Here is a 20921-nt window from a genome sequence, read left to right as displayed (position 1 = left end):
AAACAACAAAACAACTCCTCAGGTCAGTGTCTCCCTACATCAGCGGGGAAAGGGACAATATTTTGTGGACACAGGTGTGCCCATTTTGTACAGAGAAGGCAGATTTTTAAGAGGAGTGAACGAAACCGTCTATTTGTAAACTGAGACACCGCCTCTCATTGAGGAGGAGGTGTTCCACACCACCTATCTCCCACTGACAATCTTCTTCTTCTTCCTAGGAAACTAAACAACTTGTCTAATTCAGCCTTGTGTGACCACAGGCAAGCATCACGTGACAGTCAAACAAATATTATGCAGGGTGGATAGAGAAGCCATACAAGGCTTATATTCCTCTCATACGGAAAAGTAACAATAGGCACACTTCAAAATAACATATTATGATGCATTACAAAGTATTCAATAAGTGCCACAATTACCAAGCAGACATTTCAATATGTTTTAGTTAGTGATCACATTAATAAAGTCTCTGTCCACTTCATGTAACAATGACAGTGAATTAAATGTCGCCCAATATGGGTTTTTCTATGGACTTTTTTTTTCTTTTGCTATTATAACTGATTAATGATAACAAATAATACAAAACATTGCTTTAGTGATCAGTTGTTGAACAGCAATATTTGGTATGAATCTCGTCTTAACTTGATATTGTGAGTTAAAATGGTTTGTTAGTGTATATTTATTAAGCAAGACAAAGTAAGTTATGGTCAGTTAAACTCACCTCTTTTCATTGGCCTTTGACACTGGTGAAGTTGTTGATGTTATTTCCATTTAGTTTTATTTTATTTGTTTTTATAGTGGTTTTTATCCACTTTTTACGTCTTTTCATTTATTTTACTTGTTTTTGATGTATCTTATCGCCTTGTGTGAGCGTCTTTATGCCTTTTATTTATTATTCTGTACAGTACTTTGGTCCACTGTGGTTGTTTTAAAGTGCTTTATAAATCAATATGGATTGATTGTTTTAGCTCTCTGTAGTATAAAGTAAAATCCACAGTTAAGCAACTTGTATAACCTAACTTTGTAAGTTGACATATTGTATTCATGTATGTCAAGTTTTACTAACTACATTTTCTTAAATGCTAATACACATACTTTAATTATCCGTTAGAAATATAGTATGGACAACAATTAATTATTATTTAACAATGTTACTTTATTAGTCAATTAAAACAAATCTTTTTTTTTTATATTGAACTTGTGCCTGCACTGTAGTGCAATTATACAGTATTTTCATGATTAAAATCATGTATAAACCAAATAATAAATATGAAACGGGTCATCAAAAAATATTATAGTGTAAGAAAATAAAGTTCCATTTATTAAAAATAGTTAATATCGGCCCAATTATCTGATTATTCGGTCTACAGTGAAAAACCATCCTGAGGAAGCTAAATGGAACACAGCCATCATTGATTAAATTAGAAAGACCTGTCAAAAACGGGCCAATTCTTTTGTTTTTAAGGACATTTCTTGTAAATTCCTATTGACTCAGTGGTGTCAGTGTGTGACTTTGCACTATGTGCGTTTTTTTGGGGGGGGGATGGGTTTTGCACTTGGCCACCTGGGGGCGCAGTGCGCCGCTCCTTGGATCAGACGGCTGAACCACGGGGTGTGAGGGGAGGGAGCAACCTCGCCACAGACTCGCAGTCCACATTTCATTTCTACAGAGGAACAAACGCTCAACACTGAGCCTGCAACATTTTCAACCGAGCTCTGGAATCCAAAGCAGCGGCGCAGGACGCGTCCCGCTCTCCGGGATCTTTTCTTCTTCTCCATTCCCAGCAGGACTTTGTTTGCTCCCCTTTATTGTCCAAGGACGTCTCCTCACTCACACAGACACAGATATATCTCACATAGAGGATACAAGTCATTTACAGTAGCATAATCCTGGAAGATGGGTTCATTCCCAGCGATATCTGCCCTCGTTCTGGGTATTGTGGTTCCTGTGCTGTCCGGATACATCGAGGTAAGTGATCTGAGGTTTTTCTGGTTCCAGCTAAAACAAAACAAAAAACAAACCTTCTTGGCCCGTTTGTCACATTTCTGGCTTCGTTCAGCTGATCTCCAACACAATTATTGCACATTATTCTCACGTGACCTGAAGGTGAAATATGTTTTTTAGAGTCAGACACAGTTAACAGAAATTATGGATTTCAGTGTAGTGATTTGCGCAACACTTGTTAATGTATTTTTAGTTTTTCACACAATTATTATTACCATTTTATTCTCAACCTCTGATCTCAGATTATTGTTGCTTATCAACGACTATTCCTTATCATGGACACCAGCTATCTGAACAATATTGACCTTATTCAATAGAATATTTCTTGTTTGTTCAATAAAAAATAGGCACTACTCCTATTTCTTCACTGGTATTTGTGATTTACAATCATTTGTTTGGATGTTTTTAACAACCGTACTGCTTCCAGATGAAGCACCTCTACCTTGTCTTGTAAAATTAAAATTGAGGCCAATTCAGATGAGTCCATATTCCTGTTAACAAGTTAGAGCATAGACTCAATGATGACTCAAACATTCATTACATCCCCCGCTACGAAAATTCCAGTATGACGTTTTAATCTGAAAGATCAGTATACGACCTTTATTCAGGTTAGGGTGATCACAAAATGCTGTTTTGTACGTGGCCGTGTCTCCTCCAGACTACTGTGTTGCTGTGGTTCATGTCAGATTATTGCTGTGTACATGTCATGTCTGGAAGGTGCTGAACAAGACTGTAGCTCTGCTGCAGAGATCAGATGACAGACAACTGGCGCTTTGTCAGGCCTTTGGGGGACACATGGGACCTCTGCAGTGGCTCACAAACAATATGCTGTGCATCCCGAGCGTGTCCATCATGTGTGTGTCATCGCAGGCCTTCAGCAAGAAAACATTCACCTGCTAATTGAAATTGAGATTATTTTCTGGGTCACTATAATGGCCTTCTGTGATAGGCTACCACACCTGTCCCTCTCAGCATCTCATTTTCCCAAGTTTGTCAGATCTATTACAGATCTAGCACTAGAAACACTAATGGCATATTTCCACCGGCTCCACTCGCCTTGGCACGACACGGTACGATTAGGTTGCATCTCCACTACAAAAAAAGTACCTACTTAACGTGGGCGGAGTCATCACTGCACCGGTGACTTTGTTTTATACGCAACACACACACACAAATGACTTGTGACTTTACACCAGACTACTGTAGTTGTTGGAGATTAGGTACTAGGTACCGGGTACTAAAAATAGTACCCGGTACCAGGTACTATGCTAGTGGAAACGCTACTTAAACTGTGCCGTGGCGAGGCGAGTAGAGCCTGTGGAAGTACGCCATAATGAGTGCACTACTCAGCTCTACTCGGTTACTTCATAGTACCGTCACATTGTGGGCAGGGTCATCATAGTTGTCGAGATGTTGTTTTGTACGCCGACACAACCTAGTGACGGACAAAGCAGTTGTTTTTGGTGTTACTGAATCATTAGAATCAGCTCATTAAAAAGATTTGTTCACAGAATCATTCAGTACTTCCTGCATGACCGTCTGACACAGTTACTCCCTGAGAATTTAGGCTAATTTATAGGCAACATTTTGGACATGAATACATTTTTTCAGGATTTTGAATTCTTTTTAACTGATCTACAATTCGGCATTGTTTGGTTTGATTCTTGTGTCGGACTTCACGCTCATGACTCCTCCAGTGTTGACACTCTCTGACCAATGAGTGGCCGACAGTCTGTTGACGTCATATTTTAGTATCGGCTTCAGTAAGCACGTATTATCACTAATGGAAAAGCAAATAAAAAAACAGAGTAGAATGGAGCCCAGTAGTGCTAGAACTGTATAATGGAGAAGTGCCATTGAACATAACAAAGAAGTCCATGTGTTGGATCCAGATTAGGCCATGTTTTAGTTCCTCCAAGCACAAACACTCTCACATGTGTGCACACACACACACACACACACACACACACTCTTAAAGCTTCCTGATTTTCTATTTTCCCACTGGATCACCAGGTATTGTCCCCGGACACCTTCGCCTGCAGCATTGGACGTGTGTGTCATCGAATGACAATGCACCCATTTTCAGAGCAAACAGCCCCTCAGAGGGTAAACACAAGCGTGTCCCTGCTCACTGTTGAAACAGCCATGACAAAACATTCTAACAAGACTTCTTCCCCGGCTACTGCTGTGTGCAGTGCAAAGTGATTATCTGGGAGTGCCCCCCACCCCCCAGTTTTCCATTTGCAACACACAAACACACAAAAAACGGGGGGGGACCCTCAGCCATTTTGAGACAGTATTGGCTGGCATTGTGTGTGGGGGAAATAATGGTTATTATGTCCCGAACAAAATCCATGCTGCTGCACTCTCTCTGTACAAAAGACCTGTCCCCCCCCCTACAACGATTGTCTACCTCATCGTCTGCCTCATAGCCACACAGGCTCTCTGATCAATACCGTACAGACTCTCCTGAGATGATTAATGGATGGGATCAATGAAATTTCTGATCACATGCCCGGATTAAAATGAGAAACGTTGGTGCATTTGAGGATTACTGTACTTTAATCACTGGCTGTTCCTGAAGGACAAGGCTCTGTGTTTGCACTAAAGCGTGATGTGGACAGAATATGAGCGTCTCTCTTTGTTGTGCCTCGTTTGCCTCTAATCGTGCAGTTTACAGGAAACGTAAAAACACACCTGAGTAGGTAAAGCAGATTTGGAGTTGGAGAAACAAATGAACAAACATGGATTTTATGACGCTCGACTGCTCGAAAACAGCTTTGGGTTACACCCTTAGTTAAAGGGTTACATATTCACAGCCAGGTTCACCAAGGTACACATCAAAGTGTCCTTTCTTCATGAAGCTCTGGTGCCCTTTTTGTGTAGCACACATTGTAGTGCAGCTATAGCAGTGGTGGATATTGCAGTACTGACATACTGACTGCACTCATTTTCCTGGACCTTGAGCTTGAATTTAGTATATGGTGAGAGCGCCACATAGACTCTCACTGACGGGGAATGTCCCTCTCAGCTTGCTTTGTAAACAGCTGACATTAACTGTCATGACACAGGGAAGCTGGCCGGTACATACTACAAAGCGGAAGATCAGCAACACAGTAAATCAAGAGCAACATTGAAGGACATCCAGACTTCCGCATTGGCTGTTTATCACATGAAGAACAAAGGTTTTGTTTTAGAGAAGGCTAGGAGGTGGACCACTTTGCTTGGTACCGCAGCGGAAGGGTGTCGAAAACTGGGATGGTAAAGATCGGAAACGAAAATAATTGCATCATGTACTTGGTGGAACTTGGTGGTTCTTGGTGGTTGTAGTGTCAGAGGAGCCACCCTCTTGTTTCCAGGCTCCTTCCTTGTGAACATCAGGGATTTGCCTGCTACTTCAGCTGTGTAAACGGGGTTTGTTTTGTCAGATACCTGTGAGAGTGCCAGATAGTGACCTTTTGTTTCTTCAGCTGTGCCCACTCTTCCCTCCCTCATCTCAGCATCTTTGTGTCACAGACTTTTTACGTTCTGCAGTGGCTCCAAAAGAGGCTTCGCCCTGGTGATTTATCGCTTTACTCCGTGTATCTTGCCCTGTAATTTTTTTATACCAGCAAGCAAGGACTCTCGTGTTCACTCACTTCCCTGGGTGACCAGCTGTATCCTGTGAAAACAGGGTGCAGACAAGGGCCACATAACTCTAGATATAGAAGGTAATTGTATAGAGGATAATTGCGTCACGCGAAGGCATTTGCTGATATGGCTCCCACTGGATTAATGAAATATTGACTATGTGGGACAGTTAATGCATTTGGTACAATTTATCCTCTGCTGATTAAAGCAAGCAGAGATTATCATAGCCATGACTCAGAAGGTTGCACAACTCAACATTTGATTTTTTATTTCTTTTGGGGGCTGGCATAAAAACACAAAAATGTTTTTCTTACAGTCAGCTTGTTGGGTCAAACAAATCAACACTAGTTCACAACTTAAGGCCTCAACATTCAATGCAAGATCGAGCTTGTTTGGAGCTTGAAAACAATGCGGCGTCAACTCTTGCAGGAGGAGTGACTTTGAGCCATAGTGACTGTTTGCATACATTAAGTCATCAGAGTGGGAAACAAAGGAATGGGCATGCCAATCCAACCCCACTGAGGTGGAGATGTCCTGGGTATTAAGAGCAGGAAGGCTCACTGGTCTTTGCTTGCAGCAACATTTTTCCTCTTATCGCATGAAGTCTGCGTGAATGCTCGAGTGTGTGTGCTTTTAGGCAGGCACTGGTATTTAAGTCTGTTCCTGCCTGCTTGAATATATGAATTTGCACCGGATAAGAGAAGATGATGAATAGTTACCGGTGTGAACGATTGGCCTTACTTTGGCTGTGATTGTCTGGGCGGGGGCTATGTAGCCGTCCATTAGCAGGCCTGAAGAATTCCTTATGAGGGCCCTCTGTGTGCCCCGGAATAGCTGTGACAACCCGGGGTATCGTCACCGTACAGAGGCGATCAAGATACCGAGCACAGAAGAAGGCAAAGGCAGATTGCTGGTGACTTTTCTTCCAAAAAAAAGCCCCTAAACAACAATTGCATTTGATAGTGATCTTTGAGTACATTGTAGTGAGTGGTGGTGCCCAGCTGCAGCCTTTCTGCAAGCTGTTTTTTTCTCTCCCGTCTAAGCAGCAAAGATTGTGTCTGTGACCTCTACGTTCTGCCGTGTCAATCAAGATGAAGGCAGTAGCATGTGCTCAACCATCCTGGGAATCAGCCTTACTTGCCCTTGAATTCGTAGATTAGCACCTAAAGCCTTGCTTTCAATTGTTGGAACAGCCCCGTATCCCCATGAATCCTCTTAGTGACAAGAAACAGTGGGTGCTTATGGATCTGCAAATTGGAAGGTACTAATCCCAGAGCCCTACCCCTTCTCTGTCAGCTCACACTCATGTGCTCACTCATATTACTCACCCACTCACTCACTGGCAAACCCTAATTTTCACGCCCTGCAGTGGCAAACCGACTTCAAAGTTGTACAGATCGTAGTGAGTCACCTCATGTCTTATCTGCGCTCCGTGACTCACAATGGGAAGAGATAAAAGCCTGAATTCGCTGCCCTTTCATTTCCTCAAAGATGCTTTCCTGCCTTCCCCTGCCACTGTACAATTTTCCGTCTGCGTCTCTTTTCCCTTTCACCGCGTTGGCTGCTTCATCCTCCCAAGCCTGTGCATGTCACCTGGAGCGATTCCATCAACAAGACACACTCGCAGCTCTTCTTGGGGATTTAAATAGAGAGGCCTCATCAGACGAGACTTGTTCTCAAGATGCCAGGCGTTGAATCTCGGCACTGACTGTGTGCGCTCGAACTATCCCGAGGGAGCGCAGTTCCCTGTTGTTTTTGCAAAGTGGAAATGCACATTTGTGTGCGTGTGTGTGTGAGTGAAGTCTTCTGACATATCAGCTCATCACATATTAAGTCTTTCTCAGTGAGAGGTCCTGTGTGACGGGGTCTTGGCAGAGGTTGAACAGGTTCAAATCGACGCGCTCATCACTGCACTTAGCTTCATTTTGCACCAGGTCTCCTGCCACATGTAGGTCAATGTGCACAGCCACATTAATCCCCCACAGCAGCCAAGGTGAAGGCTACAAGACCTGAGTCTGTATGTTTTTACTGTATAGTCTGCCTCACAGCGGCTCTGTGAGAATTCCTTTTGTCACTTTATCTGCCAGAGTGCTCAGGAATGCATGGCCTGAAGTGCAAATGCTTCACAGTATTGTGCTTTGAGTGGCTCTCTTCCTGTCATAGCAATGAGAGTGACTTTACAGTGTACAGTGAGTGGAGAGACAAAAACCACCTCTTTAATCTCTCTCTGGAACACTATTTAAGATTTTATTTTTTAAATGTATTTTTAGTTCGAGAAAGAGAAGGCAGTCAGTCTAGGTGGGTTACACCCTGTCACCCCCACACACACACACACACACACACTCGTTCAGTGACTGTGTGTGTTGGTCCCTGTAGCTCTTTAAGTCACTCTTGCTGCTCGGGTTTTTCATGTCATGAATAAAATATCTGATGTCTATGAGTTATAGTGCACTTGCACCTTTCCCTATGGCCTTTCTGTCTTTTCCTCAGCCTCCATCTGTCATCCGTTGAAGAAGACCTTGCCTGCTGTCCCAGCCTTCTCTTTTGTCTTTAGCCCTGTTTGCACCAAGTGGGTACAGTTCAGTTCAGTTTGGGACATGACGGGCACCCGCCTGTTGGGGTACAGAGCATAGTCGGCCGGCACCTTAGGGGAGGAGCTAGACACACCGAACAGATATGTGTCACTTCTAGTTTTTTTAGCAATGTTTCCGCCAAGTGGAAAGGTTTGGTAGGATAGGTATTTTTTTGTGTTGCTATTATGAATAGTACCAATAACTGGCACAACTTTTGGCACCCTTTCCTTGGTTTGGTCTGGGTGGATTAAGACCGGCCCCTACCCCCGACAGTCAGCTGATTAGTATTAGAAAAACGTAACTCCTTTGCGACCGGTGTTTCTTCAATGCCCGCAGTGTCTTTGTCTCAACAAGCTCGACGTCTTGTTGAGACAAACAGTTACAGACCGAGCAGGGGTGGTGTTCTCTGCTGTGTCGCATTACATATCTCGCTGGCACGGCCATTTGGCACAGAACACACCCCGCTTACCAGGTAAAGTTACTGTTCTCAGTCGAAATACAAGCCTGACCCAGGACTTTACTGTACCAGACGTAATCGTACCATTTACGCAGCTCACACCCCATTTTGGAAACAGGAGCCAAATCGGTGTTTATTGTTCCAAACTGTATCGTCGTGAGCTGGACTGCACTGGTGGAAACTCGGCTTTATTCAGGTGTGAAGCTCCCAGCTTTGTGATATCAGTGAGTCATGTGCAGACTTGGGTGAGGTCTGTGTGCTGGTTTGTTTTCCCTGGAATAAAATGGAGGCGGGCAGCAGCTAAAACTCTGGGAGCCAGCCACTGTGTGCCAGGCGATGTATCCCACTGTTTGCTTGTTCAACTGCACCAGAATGTATAAATTACTGAAGGACTATTTTTCTTTCCCCTCACTGTGTTTGAACACATCTTCAACTGAATTTAGTCTCTCTTGTTGAACACGAAGACTGAAATCAGACGCAGTTTTCCAAACTTTAGTCATAATTGATATCTCTTTTCTTAGTGCTTTGTTTTTGCCCCCCCACTCTTTCCGAGTGTGAGTTGGAGTGTGTGGGTTGATGTGTTCTGCTTTCTTTTTTTCTTTGCGTCTGCATCATATCCCTTTTCTCAGGGTGCATGTGCATCATTCAGTGATTGACGTTTTGATGAAGATGTGGGGTCAGATCCACAGGGTACTTGTTATTTTGTGGTGTTTGTAGAGGCAGTGAAATGTTCTGTAAGCTCCGTTTTCGTTGCATAATTATGGTTGATTGAATGTGTGTGTGTGTGTGTGTGTGTGTGTGTGTGTGTCGTGCACTACAAGGTGCCTAGCCCACATGGACTAACATGACACATCAGTACAAATACAGCCCGTTATAATGAGAATAAAGCACATGTCAAGCAAATGTGAAAACAGATTATTTCCACTAATTGATGCTGTCTAATTATTTAAGGAGAAGTGAGTGGGGCCAATGTTTTTACCCGTTCATGCTTGCTGGATGTCAGACAGACTGCCTTGATGCTCCACTACCTAATATTTAATTGATGCATTTTAATTGCCTGTAAGGTTGTGGTGAGCTAACAGTAATGCACCTACATCCAGATTTTGTGTTTTATAGCACAAACCTGTCAATTTACCATTTCAAACACATTACATTTATAACTGCTGTCTTAGTTTTACCAACTTGTTACTTGTTACAACTTATTTTTGAATTTATTATGTTGTTTATATGAAACAGTATAATCCAAATTAAAATGATTGCAATACTTAAATTTTGAGTGTGTAGTTCCCTGTTTGTTTACTGCCAGGGAAAACAGAGCATGCTTCCTTCCTTCCTTCCTTCCTGTCAGTCTTCCTGCTTATTGAGCTTCCTTTACCCCCCTGCCTTTAGTGAAAATGGTATCATCCGCACTGGAATCGTGGACCTGTTCCTCTCATGTTTTTAAAATAATATTCCCTTTCTTTCCTCGGGAGAGTGAGAGAGAAAATGAAAATGTCAGAATGGTAAAGGATGGAAGCAGCGCAGTGTAACTCCATATCCCCAGAGAAAGGCTTGTGCTGCTGCTGCCGATGCCTTTGCCGCCGTTTTGTGATGGCCTTGTTAGCAGCCTGTCTGATACAGCACTTTCTCAAGGAGAAGGTGACCAAGGACAAATGGCAGCCCTGTAGGAAGATCCACTTGGGACTCCGACAGAACAATGGGGAACAGAACAGGAGGGGAGAAGGAGAAGCTAACAAGTCACCTTAGACGTGTGACGCTGAACAATTTTCCCATGACAGAAATTAGATGAACTTTTCCTTCTGAGTTTTCCCCTCCACTTGTGTTTTAGCTCCTACCTTTTAAACACTATAATTAATTCAATTAGAGGTGTTCATGCATGATGAAAACCTTGACTAGCCGCAAATCCCCTCCCTGCCATCAAAGAGGCAATAAAAAGAAAGGAGGGCTGTGGAAAACACCAGACGTAAATGACAGTTAGAACCGGGCTGGAGTACACTGGACATAAATCTAAAATAGAAAAACCCCAGATGATGGAGTGAGGAAATTAATTAAATTTGAACGCTTGCAGGGAACCTTGGGAAATAAAGGACACTCGTAAACATGTAAATAGAGCGAGACACGTGTACTTTTACACGGCGCGCATGCGGCAGCTCCTCTTCCTGTCTTATTTCCCCTGCTGTGACTGTACACGAGTTTTCATCTGCCGAAAAAAAACCCAAAGATATTCCATGTTTAAAATCATTCAATGACATCATAAAATGGAAATTAGCCTGTGGCTGTGGTTCAGGAGCTAGAGTGGGTTGTCCACTATCCAGAAGGTTGGTGGTTTGATCCCTGGCTCCGTCTGTCCTTGTGGTAAAGACTGTGGTAGGAAGAAAAAGCTTGACATAGACATACTGTAGGATAGGATGGTGAAATTATAGTATTAAGCACTTTGAACAGTCAATACGAGTAGAAAGGCACCATGCAAATAAGACTACCAATAAATGTTTGCTTAATAAAGGTCACAACAGACTAAATAAATGTCAAATGTATTAAAATGATTCTGTCGAACAGCTAATAATTATTGCTGCAGTGCATCTCTCTTTTGTGTTTTGTTTTTTTTCGTTGCTGGCAAATTTAGCATTCTCTACCAGACCTCACTCCACCTGTAAACTGCAGTGGCAGAGCTAACATTGTCCTTGTGGTGTCCATTCATTGATTCTCCAAACGAACGACAAGTACACGTCTCCATTGTGTGTTAAAAGAAGTTATTATGAGTCCATTCTTACTGTAAAATCTATAACGCGCTGAGCGCTGAGTGCTGTTCTCCAGTTGAAGAGGTTTGCTTGTGTCATTGTGTGTTAAGCTTTTGTCACACCCATCTCCATTTTACATAAAAGTGCCCTGAAATTGCAGTCGTGTTTTTTTTTTTTTTATTACAACGCTGCAGCTCGTAAAGGCTGCAGCCGTGCACCCCTATCAGCCATTTTGATCTCGGATAAAAACCAATCAAGCACTCTGGAGAATTCCATTAGTTTGATGAGATATGATATGGCTCCAGGCGCAAATCTGAAATAGCTGTTTTCAGACAAACCCATTAAAAGTCATTTGATCCTCTGCAGCTAATTATAGAGCCTTCTGAGCAGCTTTGCACCGGACTCCACCTCCTCCATTCCCCACCGACCCTCCAACTGCTCGCTTCGGTGTTCATCACATCCCACCCTTGTGTTTCAGGAGCCTCTTTAGTGCCACTGTGCTATTACTGAGGTGCTGGGAGCTGACAGGCAGACAGTGCGGCCCAGTCATGCGAGGGCGCTGTGATTTGTCAGCCTCGTCGACGCAGCCACAGCGCCGGTTTGGATCTGGGATCTCTCTCCCACGGAGAAGTGGCGGGATGCCGCCGAAGGGTCTGACTTGGGTCGTGGCATACGACACAGGTGGCGTGTGAGCAAGGACAAATCCCTGACAAAAAAAAAACGGAGTATATTAAAGTTGCCTTGAGATTAATGGTCCAGCTGTGAAGTCTGCGCGTTCTCCATAGAAACATGACTGATTAGCTCTTGGCCACAGATTGTCTCACAGGGGTTATTTTCTTCACTAGGCTGATTGAAATCCCTCCCCCTGCAGAGAGGGAGGCTTAGGGAGGGCAGAGTAGAGCTTAATGACAGATAAGCATAAATACATTACATCCATCATTCTCCCTTTGGTAAAGATGCCCTCTCTATCATTGCCTGGAGCATCACAGTTAAAGCAGAAATGTGGGCTGTGCCTCTGCTCCACCGCTCGATGTCTGCAGAGGAGAAAATGCGAGCAGCGGGCGAGAATCAGGGCACGGATTCATTTGAAATCAGCCTGGGTGTTCAGAGGAGGGTGGCACCACATGCAGGGTACCAAGGGCAGCCAGAGAGTTGTCACTATGACTGAATATTTTAGTACAATCTCATTAGAATTTTTTTTGCCACAAACTCTTTTATCCATGAGCTGAAAATCAGTATCTATTGGGGTTACAGTGCACTCACCAGCCAGTTTAATAGGTACACTGGAGACCTAATGAAGTGGCTGATGTGGCCCCTGGTGTGATCTTCTGAACTTCATTTGTAATCGTCTTTTTAACTGTGAATATTTTCTTCTCTCTTTGCTCCAACGCAATGATTTTGTTTGTTGACAGAACAAACATTATTGTCTCACGGTATGGGAAACCCGGTGCAACATTTTCAACCTTTCCTGACATTTTGTTGGACCAAAGCCTTGTTCTCCTCTGATCATCAAAGACATTTTTTGAGCTGCTGTTGACTGGATATTTTCCCTTTTTTTTTGTAAACCCTATAATGATGGCGGTGTGTGAAAAATCTTTTTGGATCAGCAGTTTCTGAGAAACTCAGACCAAGTCTGTCTGGCACCAAAAATCCCAACACAGAGTCACCTGTCTTCCCCATTCTAATGCACAGTTGAACTTCAGCAGGTTGTCTCGACCATGTATACATGCCTAAATGCATTGCTTTGCTGCCATTTGATTGGCCGATTAGATATTTGACTTTAAAAGCGATTGAAAACGTGTACCTAATAATTTGCCTTGTCTCTCCGTCATATTTGGATTTCCAATCAACATTGTTTTTAATACTCTTTTATTTAAAATGCTGCATTAACCAATTGTTAAAATTAGATGAGTCCTTAAACTCAGAGCTATGCTGCCAACACCAGTAAGGTCATCTTTTCCTCCTGGTTCAGCAGTGCCGTGCAGTACACCTGTCACCTGCTATAATTTTTTTATTGTCAGACATTTTGGAAACATCGCTGCGCGTCCTTGATCTCGTTCCCCCTCCTGCAGTTCTCTGGCGGATCTCTCTGCTCCAGCATGCCCCCGCCACAACTCGCGGGCGGCCGCCTCGTAGTGACTGCATGCGATATTTTCATGTTGTCCTTGAAACTGCGTTTTCCCCCTTCCGCTCTCAATGTCGGCTCCCACAGAGCGGCATTGCCCCCACAGTCCCTCAGACTTAGACACTGCATTCCTCCTCCCCCTCCCCTCTCAGCACTGACTGTATTGCGCCACACATTTTAGGACAAATTGGCTGTTTGTGTCTTACTTTGTTCACTGGAACAATCCGTCCTTGTGCTCCTCTCCACTCCACTATCTCTCTTTTGCACCTCTCACCCCGTGGCCACTTTTCCCTCCTCGGCTCCTCAATTTCTCTTTTGCTTGCACAACAATTACGCGCTCATTAAGTGAGGGAGTCCGGGCAGCAGAAAGAGAGATGTCAGTGTCAGAGCTGGGGGCCTCACCGTGATGCTCTCTTACTGTGGTTCCTATACTGACAAGTCTGCCTGCCTGTCTGCCTCGTCCTGAGGAGCAGCTGCGTGGTGCTGCATGCTGATGAGCGCAGACTCATCTTGCAGGAAAATGAGAAAGCGGTAGTGGGAGTGACGGAGGGAAGGAAGGATGCAGCAGTGTTTTGAGTCAGTGTGGAGGGTGGGGTGGGGGGGAAGCCCGAAGAATAGTGAAGTGAGCAAAGGTCATTTCTCTCAAATCCTCCTCTCTCGGTGCAAAAGATTAAATGGCTGTGTGCTCTCCAGCAGACGAGAGAGAGAGAGAATGAGAGAGACACTTCTGTGTCTAATCCTCCTCCTTTAAACTGCTGAGAGTGCAGTTCAAATTGGGGGAAAGAGTCGGCGTCAACACAAAGCCGCCTGTGGAAAACACAGGCCCATGGTTAACAAACTGAGCCCCGTCTAACAATCACCTAAGCCCTAAATCTTCCATGTAGCCACTGCCAAAGCTGCCGCTGAAGTTTCCCACCTAGCCATCACTCTCAACAGGCTCACTCTCCATCTCATCACCTGATATGAAAGCCAGCGCTGTGTCTGAGATACCCCCCTGCACCTCTCATTAACTCCCCCCGCCTCAGTGATGTCAGGTGTAGACATGGCAGCAAAGCACTGCACATATGCAGCCTGTGCATTTGCTGCTCTCCGTACAGACCTCCCACCGAGCACTGAGAGGCTTTTAATAAATGCACGGGCGGCGGCTAATTTAATCATGCTAATGTGTATGTTACAGTGGGAGGCTTATCGGCTATTTGATCTTCATTCCAGTTCACCAGAGAGAGCTGGATGCTACAGGAGGAAGAACAGGCATGGAAATGCAACTTCAATGAAGTGAAAACCAGTAAAAGCTAGTCAATTTAGTCTCTTGAGCGAGGTAATGAAGACAACAGCTCTGATTCCGACGGAAAGGCAAAAGACAGAAGGGATGAAGCGGTGAAGAGATCATTAGACAACAGGGAATCTTTACTGTTTAAACAGGAAAATTAAACTATAAATGGGGTGTCAAGCTAAGGCTGAAGGCACTGTTTGTCTTAATGGTGTGGCTAGTTGTCGTGTTTATTTTAGCCATAAACATCTGGCACAGTGATGTCAAGAATGTAATCCGCTCTAGGCCACGTGGAACATAAGCCCGGATTGAAAGGGCTGAAGGGGTTGCCAACTCACATGGCTCTGAGAGAGGGAGAGAGAGGGAGAGAAGCAGGTGGAGAGGTAAAGAGAGAGAGATGTTTCAGAGAGGAGGAGATGAGCACACGCAGAGTTGTCCAAAGTGAGTAGAGATGAAAGAAGGGAGATGGAGACTGAACTGGTAGCTCACGCAGAGAGCTTTTAGTTGTCGGGAGGGGAAGAACGGCTGATTGTACAGACAGACGCACTCAGACCTGTCATCAGTGCACCCCGCGTCTGTGAATCCGACCGCTGCAAAAAAATGAACCTGAATCATCACAGTCCCCGAGTCATTACCACCAAATGAGAAGCAATTATCCTCTTCCTGCAAGAAATAGTTTTTACACTTCGCCGCCTTATTTATCCAATCATGCACCTGTGTAGCTTAGCAACTAAACAACACGCTCTGAGTGAAAACCCTGGGTGTAATTATCAGTTTATCGCTGCAGTGCTCACTTATCAATTATTTCTCTGTTGACTGGCTGTAATGTGTCTCTGCGAGCAACAGCTCCGAGTATAGCCCTCTGCTTTTTTGCAAATGTTTTAGCCTACGAGGAAACTTGATGATAGAAGCACAATCTATATTAGGGCTTTAATAAATCTCCCGGGCAGAAGATAATTGCACCATTTTCTATTTCTTTCCCTGCAATTGTCATGGCAACTGATTGCTGCTGTCCGGTACAAGCAGGAGAGAAGCAGGTGTGATTTTCAGGTCTGAGACCAAATCCATCCATCCAGCCATGTGGAGCTGTGCCGATCTCAGGTGACTTAGGGGGATAGGCGGGTTGCACCCCGGACAGCTCGCGAGTCCATCACAGGGCCACAACTAGAGGAGACATTTCCTGAAAAGACACCGTCTTTACGGGGGAACGTTTTAAAAATGGTAAAGAAAGAGTTTGGTTTTTCGTTTAAAGCCATTTCCGCGTGGATTTGGCCTCAATCAGCGTGTTTCCATGCTCGACTACACCAGTGGAACAGCACAGTCAAGCTACAACCATAGCTCGACTGGTTTATTAAAGGAAGTGCGTTCACCTCCGCCAAACACCCCCTGTCATCTTGTTAGTTGTAGACGGTTTCTGGTTTTCTGGGTTTGTTTGATTTCCCATGTATTTGTCATTGTTGTTTTATTCTTCTGTGGTAAACTGAAGGTTTTACGTGGAGCAGTAGCATGATCCGCGTGTTGCACAGTTTCACATGGACTAACCTGTATGTTACCTGTATTTTAAAAGTCGTTTTTTGTAGCCGTAGTAATCGTTTCGTTTTTCTGTTGTCATGTACCAAGTGGTAAATTGGCTCGCCCTTTAGCTCCCCTTCACCTCTTCTTTCCCAACATCTCTTGACGTTGATTGGACTAACAAGGAAGCTGTAGTCAAGCCCTCACTATCACTTGACACACCTATCCCTGAATTTGGCAGCATATGCTGTGAAAAGAACACCGCAAGCCGAATGAAAAACCAATTGTCTCCCTTGCTTTCTTTTTTTTAAATTCATCCCTTTACTGCTCCTCAGCCAGGCTCCTCTGTATCTTCTACTTAATCCATCCTGGTAGGAAAAACCTGAGCATAATATTACGATGTCTGTGAATGATCCTCAGGGCTGTGTGTGATAATGGGGGGAGGACGAATATTCCAGTGAGGTGCAGGCAGTCTGAAATCTGTGTCAAGCGTGGCTGTAGGGGAAATAAAGCGCTTTACTCCCCTATAGTGCTCCTGCTCTGCATTTCTCCTGTTCCGGAATAATGAAAGGTGCAGCTCGCATCGTGCCGTTGGCTTTCAGGAGCCTCGTGTGTGTTAACAAGCAGGCATCTGAGCAGCGGTCCTGTTTGTCCGTGTGACGTGTCACAGATAACAGCGGAGAGAAAGATGGCGGGACCACAGAGTGTTGACAACACCGGGCGTCTTTGAGAAAATGTGTAAAAACTGTGAGGGGAAAAAAGTGGATTTAAATGGGGAGGAACGAGGACCTTTATCCTGTGATGTTAGAGCGTGGCTTAGCCATTTGCTCTCGATACTTATTTTTTTCCTACTTGTGACTGGCTGCCCTTTGAACGTTGGAAATAAAGTATGCGGTGCACTTTGCATGAGTTAATGTGTTCTTTGGTTTGGCTTTTCTCAAGCAGTTAAACCTCACTAATGAAAATCCCAGGCACATCAAAGTCTCCCACACAGAATATTATTGATTAATCTAACTGTGCATTACAAAACAAGGGGCAATCACACACAAAAAAGTTTCTAATTGTCTTTCTATTTGAGCTCAGTAACCAAGGAAACTGCTCATGTGTTATGAACACATTTGAAATTCAGGTCAGTCGCTAAACTCACTATAGTTCAGCCTCCCATTAGCATTACCTCAGCCTTGCATTTTTAGAATCGCACACCCTGTGTTTATTTTGTGATTTATTCACTTGAGCGGCACTTTCTTAAAGGCCAAGATGCTGTCAATCCACTTCAGCTGATCAATGGATTGGTATATCCAAATAGAATTGTTGTGCCAAATGTCAATAAAGTTGCGTCATTTTCAGACTGAAATCACAATTAGAGCGGAAACAATTATCGATTATTAATCGATTACTAAATTAATCGGCAACTATTTTGATAATCGATTAATCGGTTCAAAGCTTTCCGATTGTTTAAGCTTCTTAAATGTGAATATTTTCTGCATTTCTTTGCTCTGGATAACAAATACATCATTAAAAGTTAAACATTTTGGTTTGTGGACAAAACAAGACATTTGAGAACATCATCATTTCCAGGTCTGACGAACACCGATCAATATTTTTTAAGGTTTTCTGAGATTTTATGGACCAATCGATTAATCGAGAAAATAATCGACAGATTAATCGATTATGAAAATGAACGTTAGTTGCAGCTCTAATCACAGTTTGAAACGACACAATAAAAGTAAATCACAAAGGTTGTAACATAGTGTCCCGTTTTTTTTACTTTTCTTTGATCTGTGCACATTTAACAACAATTCAGTAAGTTCTCAACCTTGCGTTATAATGTAATGAGTTATGTAACTAATGTATTAAATATTGAACTGAATCTCAACTGTTACAAATCAATATGGATTGCAATATCTGTATCTACATTTCCCCCCAAATTCCTCAGCCCTAATCAAGATGTTATCATATTGTTCGTATCAGTTTGTATCAGGATCACATCGTATATCTTTGGGTCAACGTCTTGTTGCATGACAAATTGAATCCACTTGTATCTCCAGTAAAATCAGAATACTTGCTGCGTAAACCCAGTGTGACAGCTCACCACCGCTCGTCAGCGTCGCTTTGAATCTCTAATGTGACAATGAAAATAAATTAAGCACCAAATGAGCTCGTAATAACCTTTCTTTAATCAGTCTGACAGGATTTCTTTATAAAGGAGGAAACGGTGTCTTGTTTCATTACATCTATTTTGCCAATAAAAGTCCCCTGTTAGCCCTCATTTACAAAATATCATGCGACGAATTTTAATCATGACTCAGCCAAGGAAATGTTGTGTCCACTTGGGTTCTAGTGTTTATTTCTACCTCACATACACACACACACACACACACACACTGAGCCAGCAACACTGGACAGGGCAGGACAAGACCCTCACGCTAGAGCAGCTTATAAATAACCCACACACACCCTCTCCCTAGTGAAAAGGCAGCGAGCCACCGGAATAACAAAAATTAACACGTTTCTCTTCGACTGGCCTGGTGTTTCGCCCAGGCATTTCAGTGGCACTTAAAATGAATGCACAGATTATGTAATGGTGTGTTCCAGTTGTAGTCCGAAGTCAGAATGTCCCCTTATTTTATATATTTACATGCATGTTAAAAGACTGAAGTTTTCTTAAAGGAATACTTCACCGATTTGCATTTAGCTTTGTATGACTGGAATAGGGGTTGTATTTTTGAAAAATGATGCTTCCCAACCTCAGTTTCCTATGAGTCGAGAAACATCTTCATTCTTCGTTCTTCAAACGCTAATTCGGCACCTTTTAGACCCACTCACACTCACGGGACAAGAAGTGTCACTGGTGGGCACGTAACAAAGAAAAGAATGATAAGATAAGATATTTCTCAACTCAGGGGAAACTGAGGTTGGGAAGCACAATTTTTAGTACTAATCTAGCAAATTGGTGAAGTATTTCTTTAATGTCGCGTAAACGAGTTAGTCTGACTAAACTCGAGCTAGTCTTAGTCGGACTAACATACCTGGATAATGCCATTCATAGTCCAATTACTCCTGCATGTATACGCTTAGTTGGACTGTAGTCGGACTGTAGTCGGACTTGGTGTTCTGCGCACGCACCAAAGTTTTCCTCCCCGGTCTTTGACCCAGAAGTTGTGGGAGACAACTTATAAACTTGTCAATGCCAAGGGTGAAACTCTGAGGTGTGTGAACTCTGAGGTGACATCCCTCCCGGTTGCAAGTTGTGCTGTGAATGTAACGCAGCATAAATGCTTGAATATTGTTGTGATTACACAATGACCCTGTAAGTGATGCAAGTAAGGGAAATAAAGGGAAAATATGAGCTAAGAAGAGATGCCACTGTCGGCAGAGCAATTTACAACAAGCGGAGAGAAAAGACGAGCAGTGACAGACATGATGGAGCAGTGACAGGGCAACTACTTTAGTGTGGAAGAGATGAGTTTTCATGCTTGAAATAAAACGTGGCGGGACCGCAAAGGACGACTAAACCTCCCCGCTGATTGTCAGGGCCACACTCGGAAATCTCTGCAAGCTTTTGTGCACATTTGTTACACTGAGATTTCCTGTATTTTCCTGTAAGCACACTCTGAACTGTAGCTTGTAAACACGTATAGGAGTTGTTCTTTGAAGCGCAAAACATGAATTAAACAAACATTTCGTCTCTCAGTTAATATTTACTGCTTCAGATGCTTCAGTCTGACAAAGGAGACACTACTTTTTCTTTTTCCCTCTGAGGCTACACTTGTTTGTTTTTTTCATCTCTTCTTGGATTGTAACAGTAAATTGAGGCATGTGTGGTGCAGATAAAGAATGGACTGAAATAACAAGTAACAAGTGCCTGCTGAACAGGGTGTGTGCACATACCGAACGTCCTCGGCCGCATTGTGAATTTAAATCTTATTTTGACAAGTTTTAAAGGTGACATAGAATGCTTGTATCACACATACATGTTAGTTATAGAGGTCTACCTACATATATTAACTTGTTTTCATGGTTAAAAACCTCCTAATCGCTGCAAACGAGCCGATCAAAATATCTCCTCACTGACGCTCTCGTCAGCCGCGCTGTTTCAGACCAAAACCACACCCCCAGAATGTGGACTGTGTTGTGATTGGCCAGCCAACAAGAGCTTTCCCACTGTCCTGTGATTGTCCAGGTACCTGGAAGTGACGTAATAGATAGGCCAGCTCTCAGATACACAGCTCCCCCTCTGGCACGGTGGATGCTCTGCATCTCAGCAGCTACAACGAGAGTAGTTCTTCTTCTTCTGCGGTTGAATGTACGCAACCAGATGTGCCCGGACTAGTGCCCACACCGGGAGGCGCTACGGTGGTGAGAGGAGTGGTAAGGATTTCTGATGACGACATCAAATTAAGGAAGTGCCGATCCGCTTCGCAGAGCCCAGGAAAACAATACAACACTATTTTCTCAGCAGTGGCTGAACTGTTTGTTCTGAAACTTTAGGGTTTCATAAACGAGGTAATGACGCAGATACACACACAAACGCAGCGTTAATTGGAGCTTCCGGTCTATGTGGGCTTTAAGTAGCTGAGCAGGCCGGTCTGTGTCAGTCCAAAACATGATGAC

General features: G+C 43.6%; 1 protein-coding gene across 5 annotated transcripts in view; it reads left to right on the top strand.

Moving 5' to 3' along the window:
- Positions 1 to 1641: 1641 nt before the first annotated feature.
- The window catches only part of aplp2 (amyloid beta (A4) precursor-like protein 2), a 65907-nt gene continuing 46627 nt past the window's right edge, over positions 1642 to 20921 (top strand). For 3 of the 5 annotated variants that reach the window (XM_044031563.1, XM_044031561.1, XM_044031560.1), the window contains exon 1: positions 1643 to 1966. In XM_044031563.1, coding sequence (XP_043887498.1) covers positions 1895 to 1966 — 72 coding nt within the window. In that variant the 5' untranslated portion in view covers positions 1643 to 1894. Of the gene's footprint in view, positions 1967 to 20921 lie in introns of all 5 variants that reach the window. The other 2 variants (XM_044031565.1, XM_044031562.1) reach the window with 1 other exon arrangement.

This window comes from Solea senegalensis, linkage group LG8 (genome assembly GCF_019176455.1).
Source record: "Solea senegalensis isolate Sse05_10M linkage group LG8, IFAPA_SoseM_1, whole genome shotgun sequence".
In the NCBI taxonomy this organism is placed as follows: Eukaryota; Metazoa; Chordata; class Actinopteri; order Pleuronectiformes; family Soleidae; genus Solea; species Solea senegalensis.
Note: the sequence above shows the minus strand (reverse complement) of the source record. Positions and strands in the feature narration are given on the sequence as shown.